Source organism: Pristis pectinata, chromosome 10 (assembly GCF_009764475.1).
Source record: "Pristis pectinata isolate sPriPec2 chromosome 10, sPriPec2.1.pri, whole genome shotgun sequence".
NCBI lineage: Eukaryota > Metazoa > Chordata > Chondrichthyes > Rhinopristiformes > Pristidae > Pristis > Pristis pectinata.
The window spans coordinates 99,819,292-99,837,582 of record NC_067414.1 but is presented as its reverse complement, the minus strand read 5'-3'; the positions used below and the strand labels follow the sequence as shown (position 1 = coordinate 99,837,582).

General features: G+C 51.8%; 1 protein-coding gene across 1 annotated transcript in view; it reads right to left on the bottom strand.

The window, feature by feature from the left end:
* Window positions 1-18,139, bottom strand: part of LOC127575530 (equilibrative nucleoside transporter 1-like) — a 34,080-nt gene extending 15,941 nt beyond the window's left edge. Inside the window, exons 1-7 of the mRNA XM_052025462.1 lie at window positions 18,012-18,139; window positions 17,620-17,701; window positions 14,679-14,869; window positions 6,509-6,648; window positions 5,853-5,987; window positions 4,932-5,029; window positions 3,419-3,512 (exon numbers count right to left, since the gene is read on the bottom strand). Coding sequence (XP_051881422.1) covers window positions 3,419-3,512; window positions 4,932-5,029; window positions 5,853-5,987; window positions 6,509-6,648; window positions 14,679-14,869; window positions 17,620-17,701; window positions 18,012-18,139 — 868 coding nt within the window. The remainder of the gene's footprint in view (window positions 1-3,418; window positions 3,513-4,931; window positions 5,030-5,852; window positions 5,988-6,508; window positions 6,649-14,678; window positions 14,870-17,619; window positions 17,702-18,011) is intronic.
* Between the last annotated feature and the right edge of the window lie 152 nt (window positions 18,140-18,291).

Below are 18,291 nucleotides of genomic sequence, written 5' to 3'. Positions count from 1 at the left end.
CACCGTCTGTGCCAACCACGATGCCGATTTTAGCTGCACATCTGCCTGCACATGGTCCGTATCCCTCCATTCCCTGCCCGTTAAACGTTACCATTGTGTCTGCTTCTACCAACTCCCCTGACAGCACGTTCCAGGCACCAACCACTCTCTGTGTAAAAAAAACTTGCCTCATAAATCTCCTTTGAACTTGCCCCTCTCACCTCAAAGCTGTGTTTGACACTTTCACCCTGGGAGAAAGACCCTGACCATCTACTCTATCCATGCCTCTCATAATTTTATAAACTCCTGTCAGGTCTCCCCTCAACCTCCAATGCTCCAGAGAAAACAATCCCAGTTGGTCTAGCCTCAGAAACAGAATCAGATTTATTATCACTGACAAATGTTGTGAAATTTGCTGTTTTGCGGCAGCAGTACAGTGCAAGACATAAAAATTACTATAAGTTACAAAACTAAATAAATAAATAGTGCAAAAGAGGAATAACGAGGTAGTGGTTCATGGGCCATTCAGAAATCTGATGGCGGAGGGGAAGAAGCTGTCACTAAAACCTTGAATCCATGTAGCTAATACTCTCTGATCCAGGCAACATCCTGGTGAAGTTCTTCTGCACCGTCTTCAAAGCCTCCACATCCTTCCTGTAGTGGTGTTACAAGAACTGCACACAATACCTTAAGGGTGGCCTAAGCAGAGATTTGTATAGTTGCAACATAACTTCCTGACTTTTGTCAACACACTGACCAATAAAGGCAGGCATGCCATATGCCTTCTTTACCACCCTATCTACCTGTGTGCCACTTTCAGGGAGTTATGCATGCAGCCCAAGGGGTCTGGGCTTCACCACAGAATCACAGAACGGTCACAGCACAGGAGTCATGGAGTGATACAGCACAGAAACAGACCCTTTGGCGCAACTTGTCCATGCCAACCAAGCTGCTTAACTGAGCTAGTCCCATTGCCCTGTGTTTGGTCCGTGTCCTTCTAAACCTTTCCTATGCATGAACCTGTCCAAGTATCTTTTAAACAATGCAATTGTTCCCACCTCTACCACTTCTGGCTAGTATCTGGGAACCAGCATCTGGACAGTAAAGACACCTTCGTTGGACTATTGTTTATTGACTACAGCTCCGCCTTCAATACTGTAATTCCAAGCAAACTCATCACCAAACTCCGAGACCTAGGAGTCAACACCTCCCTCTGTAACTGGATCCTTGACTTTCTGACCAACAGACTGCAATCAGTGAGGATAGGCAGCAATACCTCCAGCACGATTATTCTCAACACTGGTGCTCCACAAGGCTGAGCCCTCAGCCCCCGAATCTACTCCCTACACACTCATGATTGCATGGCCAGATTCTGCTTTAATGCCATCTACAAATTTGCAGATGACACCACCATAGTGGGCCAAATCTCAAATAATGATGAGTTGGAGGACAAGAAGGAGATAGAGAGCTTAGTGACATGGTGTCATGACAATAACCTTTCCCTCAATGCCAGCAAAACAAAATCTATATCCTCTGGTGTTAGACTCTCCTACCCTGGGGAAAAGACTGACCATCCACCTTATCAATGCCCCTCATGATTTTATACACCTCCATAAGGTCACCCCTTGGTCTCCTACACTCCAAGCAACAAAGACCTAGCCTGTCCAACCTCTCCCTACAACTCAAGCCCTTGAGTCCTGGCAACGTTTTGTAAATCTTCTCTTTCCAGCTTAATGACATCCTTCCTACAACAGACCAACATAACACTTGCCTTCCTAATGATATACCGTGTGTGTTTACTGCCTGGGTGTCGTGCACCAGGACCTCATCCAAGGAAGCATTGTTGTGAAACTTTTCTGGACCCTCTCTGGTGCCTCCATGCCCTTCCTATAATGAGGTAACAAGAATCGAACACAACGTTCCAGCTCAAGGTGGACCAGTATTTTCTTATAACTGGGTGACTTCCCTGCTTTTTTTACTCTCAGCCTTTATTGATAAAGCCCAGAATTGTGAATTCTGCTTTCTCACCTTGCCACATCACTTTCAATGACTAGTGCACTCAGACTCCCAGGTCCCTCTGTTCCAGCCTCTCCTTTTTCTTTTTAAGAACTGTATGCTTTACACCATCTTGCCTCTCTTCATTCTTCCAACCAAAATGCTTCACATGTTTCTCCACACCGTCATCTGCCCGATCCACCAGCCGATTTATAACCTGAAGTTTATCACCTTCCTCTACATTTAACAATACTGCCAAGTTTTGTGTTATCTGTAAATTGTGGTTCACACCCTTAAGTCTAAGTCATTAGTATAGATCAAATTAGAGCAATGGGTCAAACACCAATAGCTGGAAAACCCCTATTCACCTTTCTCGAGTCCAGAAAAACAACCACCTATCACAAGCCTCGGTTTCTGTTACTTTGCCAACTTCTGATCCATGCTATATTTTATGCCACATGCTTCGATTTTGCTGATATAACATGTGGCACATTATCAAAAGCCTTCTGCAGATCCATATACGCCACAATGACTGTGGTACCCTCATCAACTCTCCTCATTACCTCAGCAAAAAATTCCATCAAATTGATTAAACATAATTCACCCTTTACAATTCCATACTGACCTGCCTTCATTCATCCATTCTCCTCCAGCTGATGATTAATCCCGTCCTGAATCAACGTTTCTGAAAGCTTTCCCACCACTGAGGTTAATCTGACCGGCATGGAGTTGCTGGGCTTATTTCCTTGTTCCCTATTTTAACAGTGGAGTAACATTCCCCACTTTCCAGCCCTCTGGCAGCACACTGGAAGGCCAGGGTCTTTCCTTCAGAATCTGAGGATACATCCCATCTGGTCCTGGTGACTTATCCACTTTCAGTTCAGCCTACTTTTATAAACCGTTTGGTCAATTTAACATATCTAGCGTCTCCACCATCTTCTCCTCTACTCTCACTTTGGAAGCAGCCTCTTCCCTGGATATAAGGGCGGCACAGTAGTGTAGCGGTTAGCGTAACGCTGTTACAGCACCAGCAACCTGGGTTCAAATCCGGCCGCTGTCTGTAAGGAGTTTGTACATTCTCCCTGTGTCTGTGTGGGTTTCCTCCGGGTGCTCCAGTTTCCTCCCACATTCCAAAGACGTACGGGTTAGGAAGTTGTGGGCATGCTATGTTGGCACTGGAAGTGTGGCGACACTTGCGGGCTGCCCCCAGAACACTCCCCACAAAAGATGCATTTCACTGTGTGTTTTGATGTACATGTGACTAATAAAGAAATATCTAAAGTGTAAGGTCCTCAATACCGACCCGGACACTGCCACTGGCATCCATGGGCAGGCCCCCAGTTTTGGTCCCACTGCTCCATGCACTGCCATTGGTGGGGATGTTGGAGTGGAGCCAAGGACCACCGAGGCTGGGAACAGTCCAGCAACCGCTCGATGCTCTCACCTTGTTTGATCAAGTCCATTTTGCTGAAGCCCTCCTCCTGCTGGGCCTTCTTCCACTCCTCATTCTTCCGCTTGAAGTGGTACCGGGAAAATGCCTGGGCCGGGGAGAGACAGATGGAGACATGGTGAGGGGCCAGGAACGGGGCAGCTCACCCGCACAACCCCGACCGCTGGCACCTCCCTGCAGGAGCCTCCCCACAGGGAACAAGGTCCCAACACTCACCAGGGGAGGGGAGAGGGAAGGAGGGAGGGAGGGAGGTACAACACCCCTCAGGGGACGGAGGGAGGTGACACATTGGGTGGGGAGGGCATGGCAGGACACAAGAAGGGTGATGGGGGGAAAAGTGATACCAGATGGGGTAGGGGAGGGGACTCCCCAGACGGGGCGGGCTATGGGGGGGGACACTGGCCAGATGGAGCAGGGTGTGGGGGGCAGAGTGGGGTGAGGGGGGCAGGTGTGGGGGACACACCAGGCGGGGCAGGGTGTGGTGGGGGGGGACACTCACCAGACGGGGCAGGATGTGTGGGGGGTGTGGGGGGGGGGGGTGGTCACTCACCAGGTGGGGCAGGGTATGTCGGGGGGAGACACTCACCAGGCGGGGCAGGGTATGTCAGGGGGGAGACACTCACCAGGCGGGGCAGGATGTGTGGGGGGTGTGGGGGGGGGGGTGGTCACTCACCAGGTGGGGCAGGGTATGTCGGGGGGAGACACTCACCAGGTGGGGCAGGGTATGTCGGGGGGAGACACTCACCAGGCGGGGCAGGATGTGTGGGGGGTGTGGGGGGGGGGTGGTCACTCACCAGGCGGGGCAGGGTGTGGTGGGGGGAGACACTCACCAGACGGGGCAGGATGTGTGGGGGGTGTGGGGGGGGGGGTGGTCACTCACCAGGCGGGGCAGGGTGTGGTGGGGGGAGACACTCACCAGACAGGGCAGGATGTGTGGGGGGTGTGGGGGGGGGGGGTGGTCACTCACCAGGTGGGGCAGGGTATGTCGGGGGGAGACACTCACCAGGCGGGGCAGGGTATGTCGGGGGGAGACACTCACCAGGCGGGGCAGGATGTGTGGGGGGTGTGGGGGGGGGGTGGTCACTCACCAGGTGGGGCAGGGTATGTCGGGGGGAGACACTCACCAGGTGGGGCAGGGTATGTCGGGGGGAGACACTCACCAGGCGGGGCAGGATGTGTGGGGGGTGTGGGGGGGGGGGGTGGTCACTCACCAGGTGGGGCAGGGTATGTCGGGGGGAGACACTCACCAGGCGGGGCAGGATGTGTGGGGGGTGTGGGGGGGGGGGGGTGGTCACTCACCAGGTGGGGCAGGGTATGTCGGGGGGAGACACTCACCAGGCGGGGCAGGATGTGTGGGGGGTGTGGGGGGGGGGGTGGTCACTCACCAGGCGGGGCAGGGTGTGGTGGGGGGAGACACTCACCAGACGGGGCAGGATGTGTGGGGGGTGTGGGGGGGGGGGTGGTCACTCACCAGGTGGGGCAGGGTATGTCGGGGGGAGACACTCACCAGGCGGGGCAGGATGTGGTAGGACACCACCGCCAGAAGCACCACCACACAGGCCGTGTTGAAGTAGCCGAAGGCGATCGCCGACTGCTCAGATCCACCTGTAAAACACGGGGAGGGGGGCAGCAAACCAGAGTAACTGACCCCCCAACCCTGCAGCAACTGACCCCGGACCACCCGACCCCTGACCCCAGCTCCGACCTTTCCCACGACCCTATTCTCAACAATGCACCACCCTGTCTTCCCCAACTGACCCTCACCCCACCCCCTCACTTCCCCCCACTGAACCCCTCCCCCAGTTCAGCCCATAGGGAGCGATGGGTGGGATGTGGGGGGGGGGGGGGGGGGGGGGGGTCGGAGGGGGGGCATATTTGAGAGTCTCCACTCCAGATGGAAGAGACGATCCACAGATGGTGAGACCGGAAGATGCCGGGGTGCGAGGGGTGAAGGGGTGGCAACAGCACAGGTAGGCATCGGCAGGTAGTTGGGGAGGTGAGGAGGGGTGGGCTTCACTGTGAGGGGCGGGGGGGGGGTTGTGTAGGGGTTGTGATGGAGCTGAAGAGGGTGCCAGAGGGTCCGAGGGAGGTCCACAAGCTGTGACCCCACACCCAGCACCTGCCCCTAAAACCCCTCCGCAAACCCTCACACCTCCTCCGCTCCTCAAACCCCAACCCTCCCAAACTCACCTCCCCTCTCCCCTCCTCGTCCTCGTCCCACAACCCACCTGCACTCCTCCCTCCCGCTCCCCACCCACCTCTCCCCACCTCCCCCTAAAAACCCTCCTTAAACACTCACACCTCCTCTGCTCCTCAAACCCCAACACTCCCCAAACCCATGTCGTCCCACAATCCTCCTCCCCCCCTCCTGCTCCCCACCCACCTCTCCCCCACTCCCCACCCACCTCCCCGTCGGACAGGCACCTACTTGCGATGGCACAGATCATGGCGAGAGCGGCAAAGGTCCCAGCCAGCCCCTGCCCACTCATGATGGGCGCGGTGTAGGCAGCGGGCAGGAGGCCGGCCAGGCCGAAGAGACTGCCCTGGAGAATGGCTCCGAAACCTGGAGACAGGAAGAGGGGAGTGGAAGTTGTGGGGGGCAAACAGGGTAGTCTGTGTCCTGCCCCTTCACACCCAAACAGCGAACCGGTGCCGAGGGGACGTCGTGCCGTGGGAGGGGCAGTGAGGGAGCGCCACGCCCAGGGAGGGACAGTACTGAGGGAGCACCGTGCCCAGGGAGGGGCGGTACTGAGGGAGCACCGCACTACGGGAGGGGTTGTGAGGGAGTACCACACTGCAGGAGGGGTGCTGAGGGAGCGCCGCGCTGTGGGAGGGGCAGTACTGGGGGAGCGTTGCACTGTGAGAGAGACAGTGAGGGAGCGCCGCACTGTGGGAGGGGTGGTACTGGGAGAGCTTCGCACTTTGGAAGGGGCAGTGCTGGGGGAGTGTCGCGTTGTGGGAGAGACAGTGAGGGAATGTCACACTATGCCATACACAAACATACTCACACACAAACACATATACACACAAACATGGGGAAACAGGTGTCCACACGCATGGACACACAGCCCCCTGCCAGCCTACAGTTAATGAGGACGATGGTCACCATGGTGACTATGAAGAAAGTCAGCGGCTCGATGGAGATCTTCACCAGGATGGCGGTGAGGAGGAAGAGGATGAAGATTGCAATAAGACTTCCACTGATGCGGAGTGCCTGTGGGATCCTAGAGACAGAGGGAAAGCCCGGGGTTACTCTATAATTCATTCCAGCAGTCTAATCAACCGTCCTTCATCTGTGCACAGATCCCATAGCAATGAGAGGCCCAGGCAATCACTCCCACTGGTCCTGGTCCAACCACGTAGACACCACAGCCAAGATAGTGCATCACCTCTACTTCCTCAAAAGGCTAAAGAAATTTGGCATGTCCCCTTTGAACCTCACTAATTTATACAGATGCACCACAGATTTCTACAGATGCACCACAGAAAGCATCCTATCTGGATGCATCATGGCTCAGTACGGCAACTGCTCTGCCCGGGACCGCAAGAAACTGCAGAGAGTTGTGGACACAGCCCAGCACATCACGGAAACCAGCCTCCCCTCCATGGACTCTGTCTACACTTCCCACTGCCTCGGTAAAGCAGCCAACATAATCAAAGATCCCATCCACCCCGGACATTCTCACTTCTCCCCCCTCCCATCAGGCAGAAGATACAAAAGCCTGAAAGCACGTACCACCAGGCTCAAGGACAGCTTCTATTCCGCTGTCCCTAGTACAATAAGATGGACTCTTGACTTCACAATCCTCATGGCCGTGCACCTTATTGTCTGCCTGCACTGCACTTTCTCTGTAACTGTAACGCTTTATTCTGCATTCTGTTATTGTTTTCCCCTGTACTACCTCAATGTACTGTTGTAATGAAATGATCTGTACGGATGGCATGCAAAACAAAGTTTTTCACTGGACCTCAGTACATGTGGCAATAATAAACCAATTTACAAGTCGTTGGTGAGACCACACTTGGAATATTGTGTGCAGTTCTGGTCCCCAGCTATAAGAAGGATGTGATTACCTAGAGAAGGTAGAGAAAAGATTGATAAGGATGTTACTGGGACCAGAGGGCTTCAGTTACAGGGAGAAGGCTGAGAGGTGACCTTACAGAGGTTTATACAATCATGAGGGGCGTAGATAAGGTGGACGGTCACAGTCTATTTCCCAGGGTAGGGAGTCTAACACCAGAGGATATAGATGTAAGCTGAGAGGGGAAAGATTTAAAGTGGATCTGAGGGGCAAGCTTTCCCCCCCCCCCCCCCCCCACACAGAGGGCGGTGGGTATATGGAACGAGCTGCCAGAGGAAGCTGTAGAGCCATTTAAAAGACATTTAGACAGGTACATGGATAGGAAACATTTAGAGGGATATGGGCCATTGCAAGCAAATGAGACTAGCTTCAGATAGACAACTTGGTCAGCATAGATGAGTTGGGCTGAAGGGCCTGTTTTCATGGCTGTATTACACTATGACTCAAAAGCAGGAGCTGTTAAGATAGTAGATAAAGCAGAGAGAGGCAGAACCAAGTTAGTATTACAGGCGGATGACCTACAGCAGAGTAGTGTTATTGTGGCAATAAGTTGTAGACGATTGACAAGTTAATGAGGGCCGTTAGAGAGAGAACACAAGCAGGGGAATGCAAAACCAGCAAATGCTGAGCCGTAGGAAATGCTCAGAGGTCAGGCGGTGCTCATGGAGAGGGAGAAACTGAAGCCAGTATCACAGGTGGATGGTTTACAGCAGGAACGACCAAGTTTGAGATAGGAGAAGGTTGAGTTCCCTGAAATTGCTGAATTCAATGCAAGAAAGCTGAAACAAGGTGTTTAGGGATGAACGGGGCAATCTGTGCCTGGAACCAGGGGATGTGCGCGAGGCCTTACATGAACATTTCTCATCTGTATTCACCAAGGGGAAGGATATTGTGGTGCAAGATTTCAGGGAGGGGGTGGTGAAACTCTAGCTGTTAACATTAAAAAGGAAAATGTATGAGATGTCCTAGTGGGCATTAAGGTGGCTAATTCCCCAGGGCCTGATGAGGTATATCGCAGGCTGCTCTGGGAGGCAAGGGAGAAGTTTGGTGGGGCCCTGGCCAAGATTGTTTTAGTCTTTGCTGGACACAGGTGAGATGCCAGATGACAGGAGGACAGCAAATGTGGTTCCTTTAGTCAAGGGCAGTAGGGATCAGTCTGGTATCTACAGGCCAGTGAGTCTATAGTCAGTGGTCTGGAAGTTATTGGAGACATGGGATCAATCTATGCTTGGAAAGGCAGGGACTGATCAGGGGTGGTCAGCATGGCTTTGTTAGGGGATCTTCCTTCTGACCAATTCAATTGAGATATTTCAAAGGGATTACAAAATATATTAATGGAAGGTGATGCAGCTGAGGTAGTCAACACGGACTACAATAAGGTCTTTGACGAGGGGACACCAGTTCAAAGATTAGACATGGGATCCAAGGTAAATTGACAAACTGGATCCAAAGTTGTCTTGTAATAGAAGGCAGAGTGATGGTGGAGTGTTGTCTTTGTGATTGGAAGCCTATGACCAGCGGTGTACCACAGGGACTCTCACTGTATGTTATGTACATTAACAATTTGGATGCAAATGTAGGAAATATAATTAGTAAGTTTGCAGATGACAGAAAAAATTGGTGGTATTGTGGACGGCGAGAAGGATACTTGTTGGTTACTGGAAGATATCGATTAATTGGTAGGATGGGCAGAGCAAAAGCAGGTGGAAATTAACCCTCATTGTGAGGTGATGCACTTCGGGAGGACGTACACAATGAACGGTACAAAGGAGTATTGGGGAACAGAGACCTTGGTGTACAACTCCAAAGATCCCTGAAGGTGGCAGCACTGGTAGATAAGGTGGCAAAGAAGGTACAAGGGATGCTTGTTTGTCTTCGCTACTTGGGGCATAGAATACAAGAGAAGGGAGGTTATGGTACAACATCATAAAACATTGGTTAGGCCACAGCTGGAGTTTGGCATACAGTTGTGATCACCACGCTATAGGAAGGATGTGATTGTACTAGAGAAGGTGTGGAGGAGATTCCCCAGGATGCTGCCTGGGATGGAGCGGTTCAGTTATGAGGAGAGACTGGACAAGCTGGGTTTGCTTTCCTTGGAGAGGAGGAGGCTGAGGGGGGACCTGATAGGAGTGTGCAAAATTATCAGGGGCATAGATAGGGTAGAAAGTAAAAACTTCCCCAGGGTAGAGAAGTCCCAGACCCGAGAGCACAGGTTTAGAGGCGATCTGAGGAAGAACGTTTTCACCCACTCTCATCTTGCCCTACACTCATCTCTGGAGCATCTGGACAGTAAAGACACCTACGTTAGACTACCGTTTATTGACTACAGCTCCACCTTCAATACTATAATTCCAAGCAAACTCATCACCAAACTCCAAGACCTGGGACTCAACACCTCCCTCTGTAACTGGATCCTTGACTTTCTGACCAACAGACCGCATTCAGTAAGGATAGGCAGCAACACCTCCAGCACGATTATTCTCAACACTGGTGCCCCACAAGGCTGTGTACTCAGCCCTCTACTCGCTGTACACTCATGACTGTGTGGCCAGATTCTGCTTTAACTCCATCTACAAGTTTGCAGATGATACCGCCGTAGTGGGCCATATCTCAAATAACAATGAGTCAAAGTACAGGAAGGAGAGAGAGCCTAGTGACATGGGGACATGACAACAACCTTTCCCTTAATGTCAGCAAAACAAAAGAGCTGGTCATTGACTTCAGGAAAGGGACGGTGCATATGCTCCTGTCTACATCAATGGTGCTGAGGTCGAGATGGTTGAAAGCTTCAAGTTCCTCGGACTGAATATCACCAATAGGCTGTCCTGGTCCACGGCCAAGAAACTCACCAGCACCTCCACTTCCTCAGGAGGCTAAAGAAATTTGGCTTATCCCCTTTGACTCTCACCAACTTTTATCAATGCACCATAGAAAGCATCCTATCCAGATGCATCATGGCTTGGTACGGCAACTGCTCTGCCTGAGACCACAAGTAACTGCAGAGAGTTGTGGACACAGCCCAACACATCACAGAAACCACCTTCCCCTCCATGGACTCTGTCTACACCTCTCACTGCCTCGGTAAAGCAGCCAACATAATCAAAGACCCCACCCACCCTGGATATTCTCTCTTCTCCTCCCTCCCATCGGACAGAAGATACAAGAGCCTGAAAGCATGTACCACTGGGCTCAAGGACAGCTTCTATCCTGCTGTTATAAAACTATTGAACGGTCCCCTAGTACGATGAGATGGACCCTTGACCTCACAATCTACCTCGTTATGGCCTTGCAGCTCAGTGTCTGCCTGCCCTGCACTTTCTCTGTAACTGTAACACTTCATTCTGCATTCTGTTATTGTTTTCCCTTGTACTACCTCAATGCACTGATGTGATGAAATGATCTGTATGGATGGCATGCAAAACAATGTTTTTCACTGTACCTTGCACATGTGATAATAATAAATCAACATACGAGTACTTGAATCACCAAGGCGTAGTAGGCTACATTCCACATGCTGGGAAATAGGATTAGTGTAGATAAATTGGTAAATTGTCACATGTACCGAGGTACAGTGAAAAACTTTGTTTTGCATGCCATCCATACAGATCATTTCATCACATCAGTGCATTGAGGTAGTACAAGGGAAACCAATAACAGAATGCAGAATAAAGTGTTACAGTTACAGAGAAAGTGCAGGGCAGGCAGACAATAAGGTGCAAAGGCCATAACGAGGTAGACTGTAAGGTCAAGAGCACTTGATACTCGGCCTAGACATGGTGGATTGAAGAGCTTGTTCCCGTGCTGTGTGAATCTATGAAGGGAGGAAGTGTGCAGTAGAAGTGATGCAGTTCACATATCCCACACAAGCTGAGGGAGGAGACCCGAGTGGGTCTGAAACAAGGACCATTCCCACAAAGAGCTGTGTGTGATTTTCAACTATTACTCCGTCCCAGGCAAACCCCATCTGGGGTGAACAGACCATCCAATCCCTGCCAGACAGACCTGCCCAAACGATCCCAATGGCCCAATCAGGGTAATGGATGAGCAAACCCTGGCCCAGGGTGGAGCTTGGCATGCAGCCCACCACAAGTGGGTAACAGGGCCACTCTCTGCTCGGGCCAGCTGGGAATTCCTGAACCGGATTCAGATCCCTTTCCTTGGTTGGGATTCCCATATCTCGGACTGAGAGCGTGGAGTGAAGAGGTGGTACCGAGTGTGGCAAGGATGGTATGACAGCCTCATCCTTCCACCCTCTCAACGTACCTCATCCACAAACATCCTGGAAGTCCAGGTAGACTGCATCCGCCACATTTTGCATATTCATTGAACCACTAAGCAAGGTTCCTTCAGCCTTTGTCCACCGCTCCATCCCCCTCAGCACCTCTCCAACCGAAACCCTCCTCCACACCACTCTCGCCTCAGCCTGGATTGTTCCGGTACTCCACTGACCAGCCAGCATCGGTCCACTCCTCAAACTCTGCTCCCCCTGCCTGAACCCCCTCAGCCCTGCCTTCGATGACCTATATCAGCTCTGGCTGCTGTGATGTCCCGAGTTCAGTACTCACCGTTTCTGCAAATCCTCATGCCCCGGTCTCTGACACTGTCTCAGGACCTCACCCCCTCCGGTGCTGCCCCTAGTGTTTCTGAATTTCACTGGCACCATTATTGGCCCTCAAGCTCTGGAATCCCTCTCTCTTACCAGACCGTCCTGTGTATTCCACAAAGGCACGCACAGCCTGGGCCCACGAGTTCCCATAGTTACACCTGTCCTCTGTGGGACAGTCCTCCTTTCAGTCCCATTCACTCAACCCCTCCTCTGCCACATCGACAACAGTTCGGTGGCCCTTTGTAAACTTCAGAAGCCCATAACTTCTGCTGCCACTTTCCACCCTTCTATCACTTCATAGTCCATTCCAACTCTTCCCTTCCCTTCTGGATCTTTCCATCTCCATCCCAGGAGACAGGCCAGCCACAAGCCCACAGACTGCCATCCCTATCTTGCCTACACTTGCCTGGTGTAGGGGCTCCATTCAGTTCCCCCAGTTCCTCTGTCTCTGTCGGATTTGCTCCCATGTTCTAGATAGGCGCCCCTGAGATGTCTTCCTTCTTCCTGAACCATGGCTTCCCATCTATCACCAAGGACAGAGCCCTTGACCACATCTCAAAGATTACCCTCACCTCAACTCTCACCTCTCTGTTTCTGGAGGGGGCCAAAGCTGAATTCCTCTGGTCCTCACCCTTCATCCCACTAGCCTCCACATCCAACATATCATCCTTCACAATTCCCAGCAGACACAACCCCTTCAGTTAGGAGACGTTGCTCCCTTTGTGACCCCCGGGTCCACTCTTCCATCCCCACCAACCACCACCACCCCCCAAAGCACTTTCTGTGCAAACTCAGGAGCTCCAACACCTGATCTTTCACCTCACCCCTTCCCACCATCCAGGGACACAATCCATCTTTTCCAGGTGAAGCAGTGATTCACTTACACTGGATTGTACTGGATTCGGTGCTCACACTGCGGTCTCCTCCACATTGGAGAAACCAAACGCAGACTGGGTGATCAATTTGTGGATCACCCCTGTTCAGTCCCAGTCACCTGGTTTTACCCTAGAGACGCCCCCCTCCCTGCCCTCCCTGAAGCTTAACGAGCTTCTTTCGTCTCCTTCCCAGTTCTGACGAAGGATTAATGTTAACTCTTGTTTTTCTTTCCACAGATGCTGCCTGACCTGCTGAGTGTTTCCAGCATTTTCTGTTTTTATTTTAGGTTTCCAGCATAAAGAGCAATACAGCACGGATACAGGCCCTTCAGCCCAACCAGTCCATGCTGACCACATTGTCCACCCAGCTAGTCCCAATTTCCTGCATTCGACCCATATCCCTCCAAGCCCCACCCCTCCATGTACCTATCCAAGTGCTTCTTAAATGATACTGTTGTACCTGCCTCAACCACTCCCTCTGGCAGCTCGTTCCATGTACTCACCACCCTCTGAGTGAAAAAGTTGCCCCTCAGGTCCCTTTTAAATCTTTCTCCTCTCACCCTACACCTATGCCCCCTAGTTTTTTGGCAAACTGCACCTGCGTTTTTAAAATTTTTTTTTAGGATATCTTTATGAGTCACATGTACATCAAAACACACAGTGAAATGCATCTTTTGCATAGTGTGTTCTGGGGGCAGCCCGAAGTGTCGCCACGCTTCCGGCGCCAACATAGCATGCCCACAACTTCCTAACCCGTACATCTTTGGAATGTGGGAGGAAACCGGAGCACCTGGAGGAAACCCACACAGACACAGGGAGAACATACAAACTCCTTACAGACAGCAGCGGGAATTGAACCCGGGTCGCTGGTGCTGTAATAGCCTTACACTAACCGCTACACTACCATGCCTGCCCATTTTCATTGTTAGCTCAGTCTTTCCCCTTCTACCAGTGTAGTAAGAACCATTCGTGCTACAAAAGTGCCAGGCAAGGACCATCACCCACCAGAGAGAATCTAACCACCAGCCTATGATATTCAACGGCACCACCAGAACCAAGTCCCCAACCATCAACATTGTAGGGGTCACTATTGACCAAAAACTAACTGGAACACAAGCACTGTGGTTACATAAGACCATAAGACAAAGGAGCAGAAGTCGGCCATTCGACCCATCGAGTCTGCTCCGCCATTCTATCAGGAGCTGATCCATTCTCCCATTTAGCCCCACTCCCCCATCTCCTCACCATAACCTTTGATGCCCTGGCTACTCAGATAGCTAGCAATCTCTGCCTTAAATGCACCCAATGACTTTGCTTCCACAGCCGCCCATGGCAACAAGCACAGGCCAAAGGCTGCACATCCAATGGTGACAGACTCGTTTCTGGCACCACATAGCTTTGGCAGGATGGTGTGTAATTGGTAACTGGTTTATTATTGTCACATGTACTAAGACACAGTGAAAAACTTTGTTTGCATGCCATCCAGACAGATCATTCCATACACAAGTACATCGAGGTAGTACAAGGCACAAGCAATAACGGAATGCAGAATATAGTGTTACATTTGCAGGGAGAGTGCAGTGCAGGCAGAGATTTAGTGTGGCAGGAGTACAGAGCTGGGGTCTACCATAAGTGAGGAGGGAGCTGGGGTCTACTGCCCCAAGAGGAGGGGTACGAGGTCTACCTACCGTGGCAGGAGGAGGGAGTTGAGGCAGCTGAAGATCAGCATGGGTAACATTGCACACAATGTCATCACGTTCCCAAACTTTCCCTGCAGCCGGTTCTCCTTCGGCACGGCCGACACGTTGAATGCAGAGGTTCCGTTGGAGGCCAGCGCCAAGCTGGAGGCGTCCGCATCTTGCAACCGGTACTTAAAATACTGAGGGAGACAAGCATGGAAATTACACAGGGGAGGGTGAGGTGGGGCAGGGTGGGAGGGAGAGGGGAGAGGGGTGAGAGAAACTGGAGGGATGAAGGACATAGCGGAGACAGGGGGACTGGGGGTGACAGAGGAATGGAAAAGGGGGGGAAGAGACAGAGAGGAGGGGGGGTAGAAAGGGTGAGAGGGCTGTAGTTAGGTAGTAGATTAAAGAGCAGGACCTCTAATGTTGGAATCTCTGGATTGCTGAATGCTGCTGAGTATAAGAATAGGAGGTGAGATGAAGGCATGACGAAAGGGATGAGGTAGGAGTGAAGGCTTTAGATTTTTGGGTCATTGGGACAGCTTCTTGGCAAGGTGGGACCTGTACAAACAAAATGGGTTGCACTTGAACTGGAACAATTCCACTATCCTTGCTGGGAGGTTCACTCGTGCTGTTGGGGAGGGTTTATGGTAGGGTAGTTGGCAAGGAAATGGGGTGCAGTGGATGTACAGGGGGTGGGGGAGGTACAGTCAAATATAGCAGGATCAGTTGTGTAGACAGAGCAGACATGGGCACAATAATGTACGTGGAAGGATGGGTCAAATGAACTGCATCCAATTTAGTGCAAGGAGTTTGATAGGTAAGGCAGATGAACTTATAAGTGCAGATCAGTAGAGCCCTGGAGAGTGTTGCAGAACAGAGGGATCTAGGAGGCAGGTACACAGTGCCCTAAAAGTGGTGACACAGGTAGACAGGGTGGTGAAAAGGCATTTGGCACGCTGGCCTTCATCGGCCAGAAGATTAAGTCCAGGAGTTGGGACATCGTGTTACAAGAGGGTGGTAAGGCCTCATTCAGTGTAGTGTGTACAGTTCTGGTCATCCTGCCATAGGAAGGATGTCATTAAACTGGAGAAGGTGCAGAAAAAAATTTAAGAGGATGTTACCGGGACTGGAGGGCTTGAGTTATAAGGAGAGGCTGGGACTGATTTCCCTGGAGAGTAGGAGGCAGAGGGGTGACCTTATAGAGGTTTATAAAATCATGAGAGGCAGAAATAAGGTGAATGGTCACAGTCTTTTCCCCAGGGTAAGGGAGTCCAAAACTAGAGGGCACAGGTTTAAGGTGAGAGGGGAGAGATTTAAAAGGGACCTGAGGGGCAACTCTTTTCTCCCCCACACAGAGGTGGTAGGTATATGCAACAAGCTGCCAGAGGAGGTAGTAGGGTACAGTTATGATATTTAAAAGACATTTGGACATGTACCTAAATAGGAAAGGTTTAGGAGGGAGGTGGGCCAAGTGCAGGCAAATGGGACTAACTCAGGCAACGATTGGCATGGACGAGTTGGGCCAAAGAGACTGTTTCTGTGCTGTACAACTCTGTGAGATTAAGAAAGAAATTGGGAGGGGCCATGAAATATCACTAGCAGACACCCCAAGGCATTTCATAAGTATGTGAAGAACAAGAGGGTAGCTGCGAAATAGTGGAGCCCGTTACAGACTAAAGTGGCAATCTGTGTGTGGAGCCACAGGAAGTGAGCAAGGTCTTAAAGGAATAATTCTTTTCTGTATTCACCGAGGAGACAGACCATGCAGCTGGAGATTTCTGAGATGGAGATGGTGATATTCTAGAGCATATAGTCATTATAAAGGAGAAGGTATCCCTCCTGGAAGCCCTAATCCAGGCTGCCTTGGGAAGCAAGGGAGGAGATCGCTGGAGCCCTGACTGAGATTTTGAAACTTTCTTTGCCATCGGCAAGGTGCCAGAAGACTGGAGAACAGTCAATGTTATCCCTTTAATCAAGAGCAGCAGGGATCAGCAAAGTAATTACAAGCCTGTGAATCTTATGTCTGTGGTAGGGAAGTTACTGGAGAAAGTTCTGAGGGACAAGATTAACAGAAAACACAGAACAGTACAGCACAGGAACAGGCCCTTCGGCCCAACATGTCTGTGCTGAACACGATGCCAATTTTAACTACTCCCATCTGCCTGCACATAGTCTATACCCTCCATTCCCCGTCTGTCTAAATGCCTCTTAAACATTGCCATCGTATCTGCTTCCACCACCTCCCCTGGTAGCAAGTTCCAGGGACCCACCACTCTCTGGGTAAAAAAAAACTTGCCTCTTAAATCTCCTTTAAACTTTCCCCCTCTCACCTTAAAGCTATGCCCTCCAGCATTTGACATTTCAACCCAGGGAAAAAGACTCTGACTGTCTACCCTAGCTATGCCTCTTGTGATTTTATAAACCGCTATCAGGTCTCCCCTCAGCCTCTGACGCTCCAGAGAAAACAGCCCAAGTTTGTCCAACCTGTAGCTAAAACCCTCTAATCCAGGCAGCATCCCGGTGAACCTCTCCAAAGCCTCCTGTAGCAAAGGTGCCTTAACCAAAGTGCCTAGATTTAAGATAGAGAGATTTAGAGAAGGATAAAAGGAAAATTTTCTCCTCACCCCCCCCCAGAGGGTGGTTGGACTGGAACACACTGCCTGAGGGGGTGGTGAAGGCAGAGACTCTCACGGTGTTTGAGAAGTACCTAGACATGCGTTTGAATCACCAAGGCACAGAAGGCTATGGACTAAGTTCTGGTGCATGAGATCAGTGCAGATAGATACTTGATGGCTGGCACAGATTCGTGGGCCAAAGGCCCTGTTTCTGTACTGCATGGCCCTCCGGCTCTGTGGGCGGGAGACAGAGGGGGAATGGTTCAGTGCAGGAGAAGCATGGCTCGGGACAGGAGGGGCAGGGGGCTGCAGGTATCAGGGGCACATACCTGAATGGCCGTCATGAAGAAGTTCCAGGGAAGGAGGGTTCCGAGCCCCAGGATGAGGAAGATCAGCCACACGGCCTTGAACCTGTTCCAGGGACAGACAGAGTCAGCAGACGGATCACACACCCCGGACCCCACGCGTAGGAGCCCGGAACTCAGACCTCAGACCCCACGCTGAAACCTCATTGAGAGGGTGCGGCATAAACCAACTCACTCTGAGCATTCCTCCTCGGCACTGACAGCCACACCTCATCATACACTGTTCACCCACCCATCCTACACTGACCACTCCGTCCCAGCACTGACCGCCCTGTCCCGTCCCAGCACTGACCACCCCATCCCATCACCGACCGCCTGTCCCAGTACTGAGCATCCCGCTCCGTCCCAGCACTAACCGCCCCGTCCCAGCACTGACCGCACCGTCCCGTCGCAGCACTGACCGCCCCGTCCCGTCCCAGCACTGAGCGTCCCGCTCCGTCCCAGCACTGACCGCACCGTCCCGACCCAGCACTGACTGCCCCATCCTAGCACTGATCGCACCATCCCATCCCAGCACCGACCGCCTGTCCCAGCACTGAGCGTCCCGCCCCGTCCCAGCACTGACCGCACCATCCCGTCCCAGCACTGACCGCCCCGTCCCAGCCCAGCACCGACCGCCCCGTCCCAGCCCAGCAC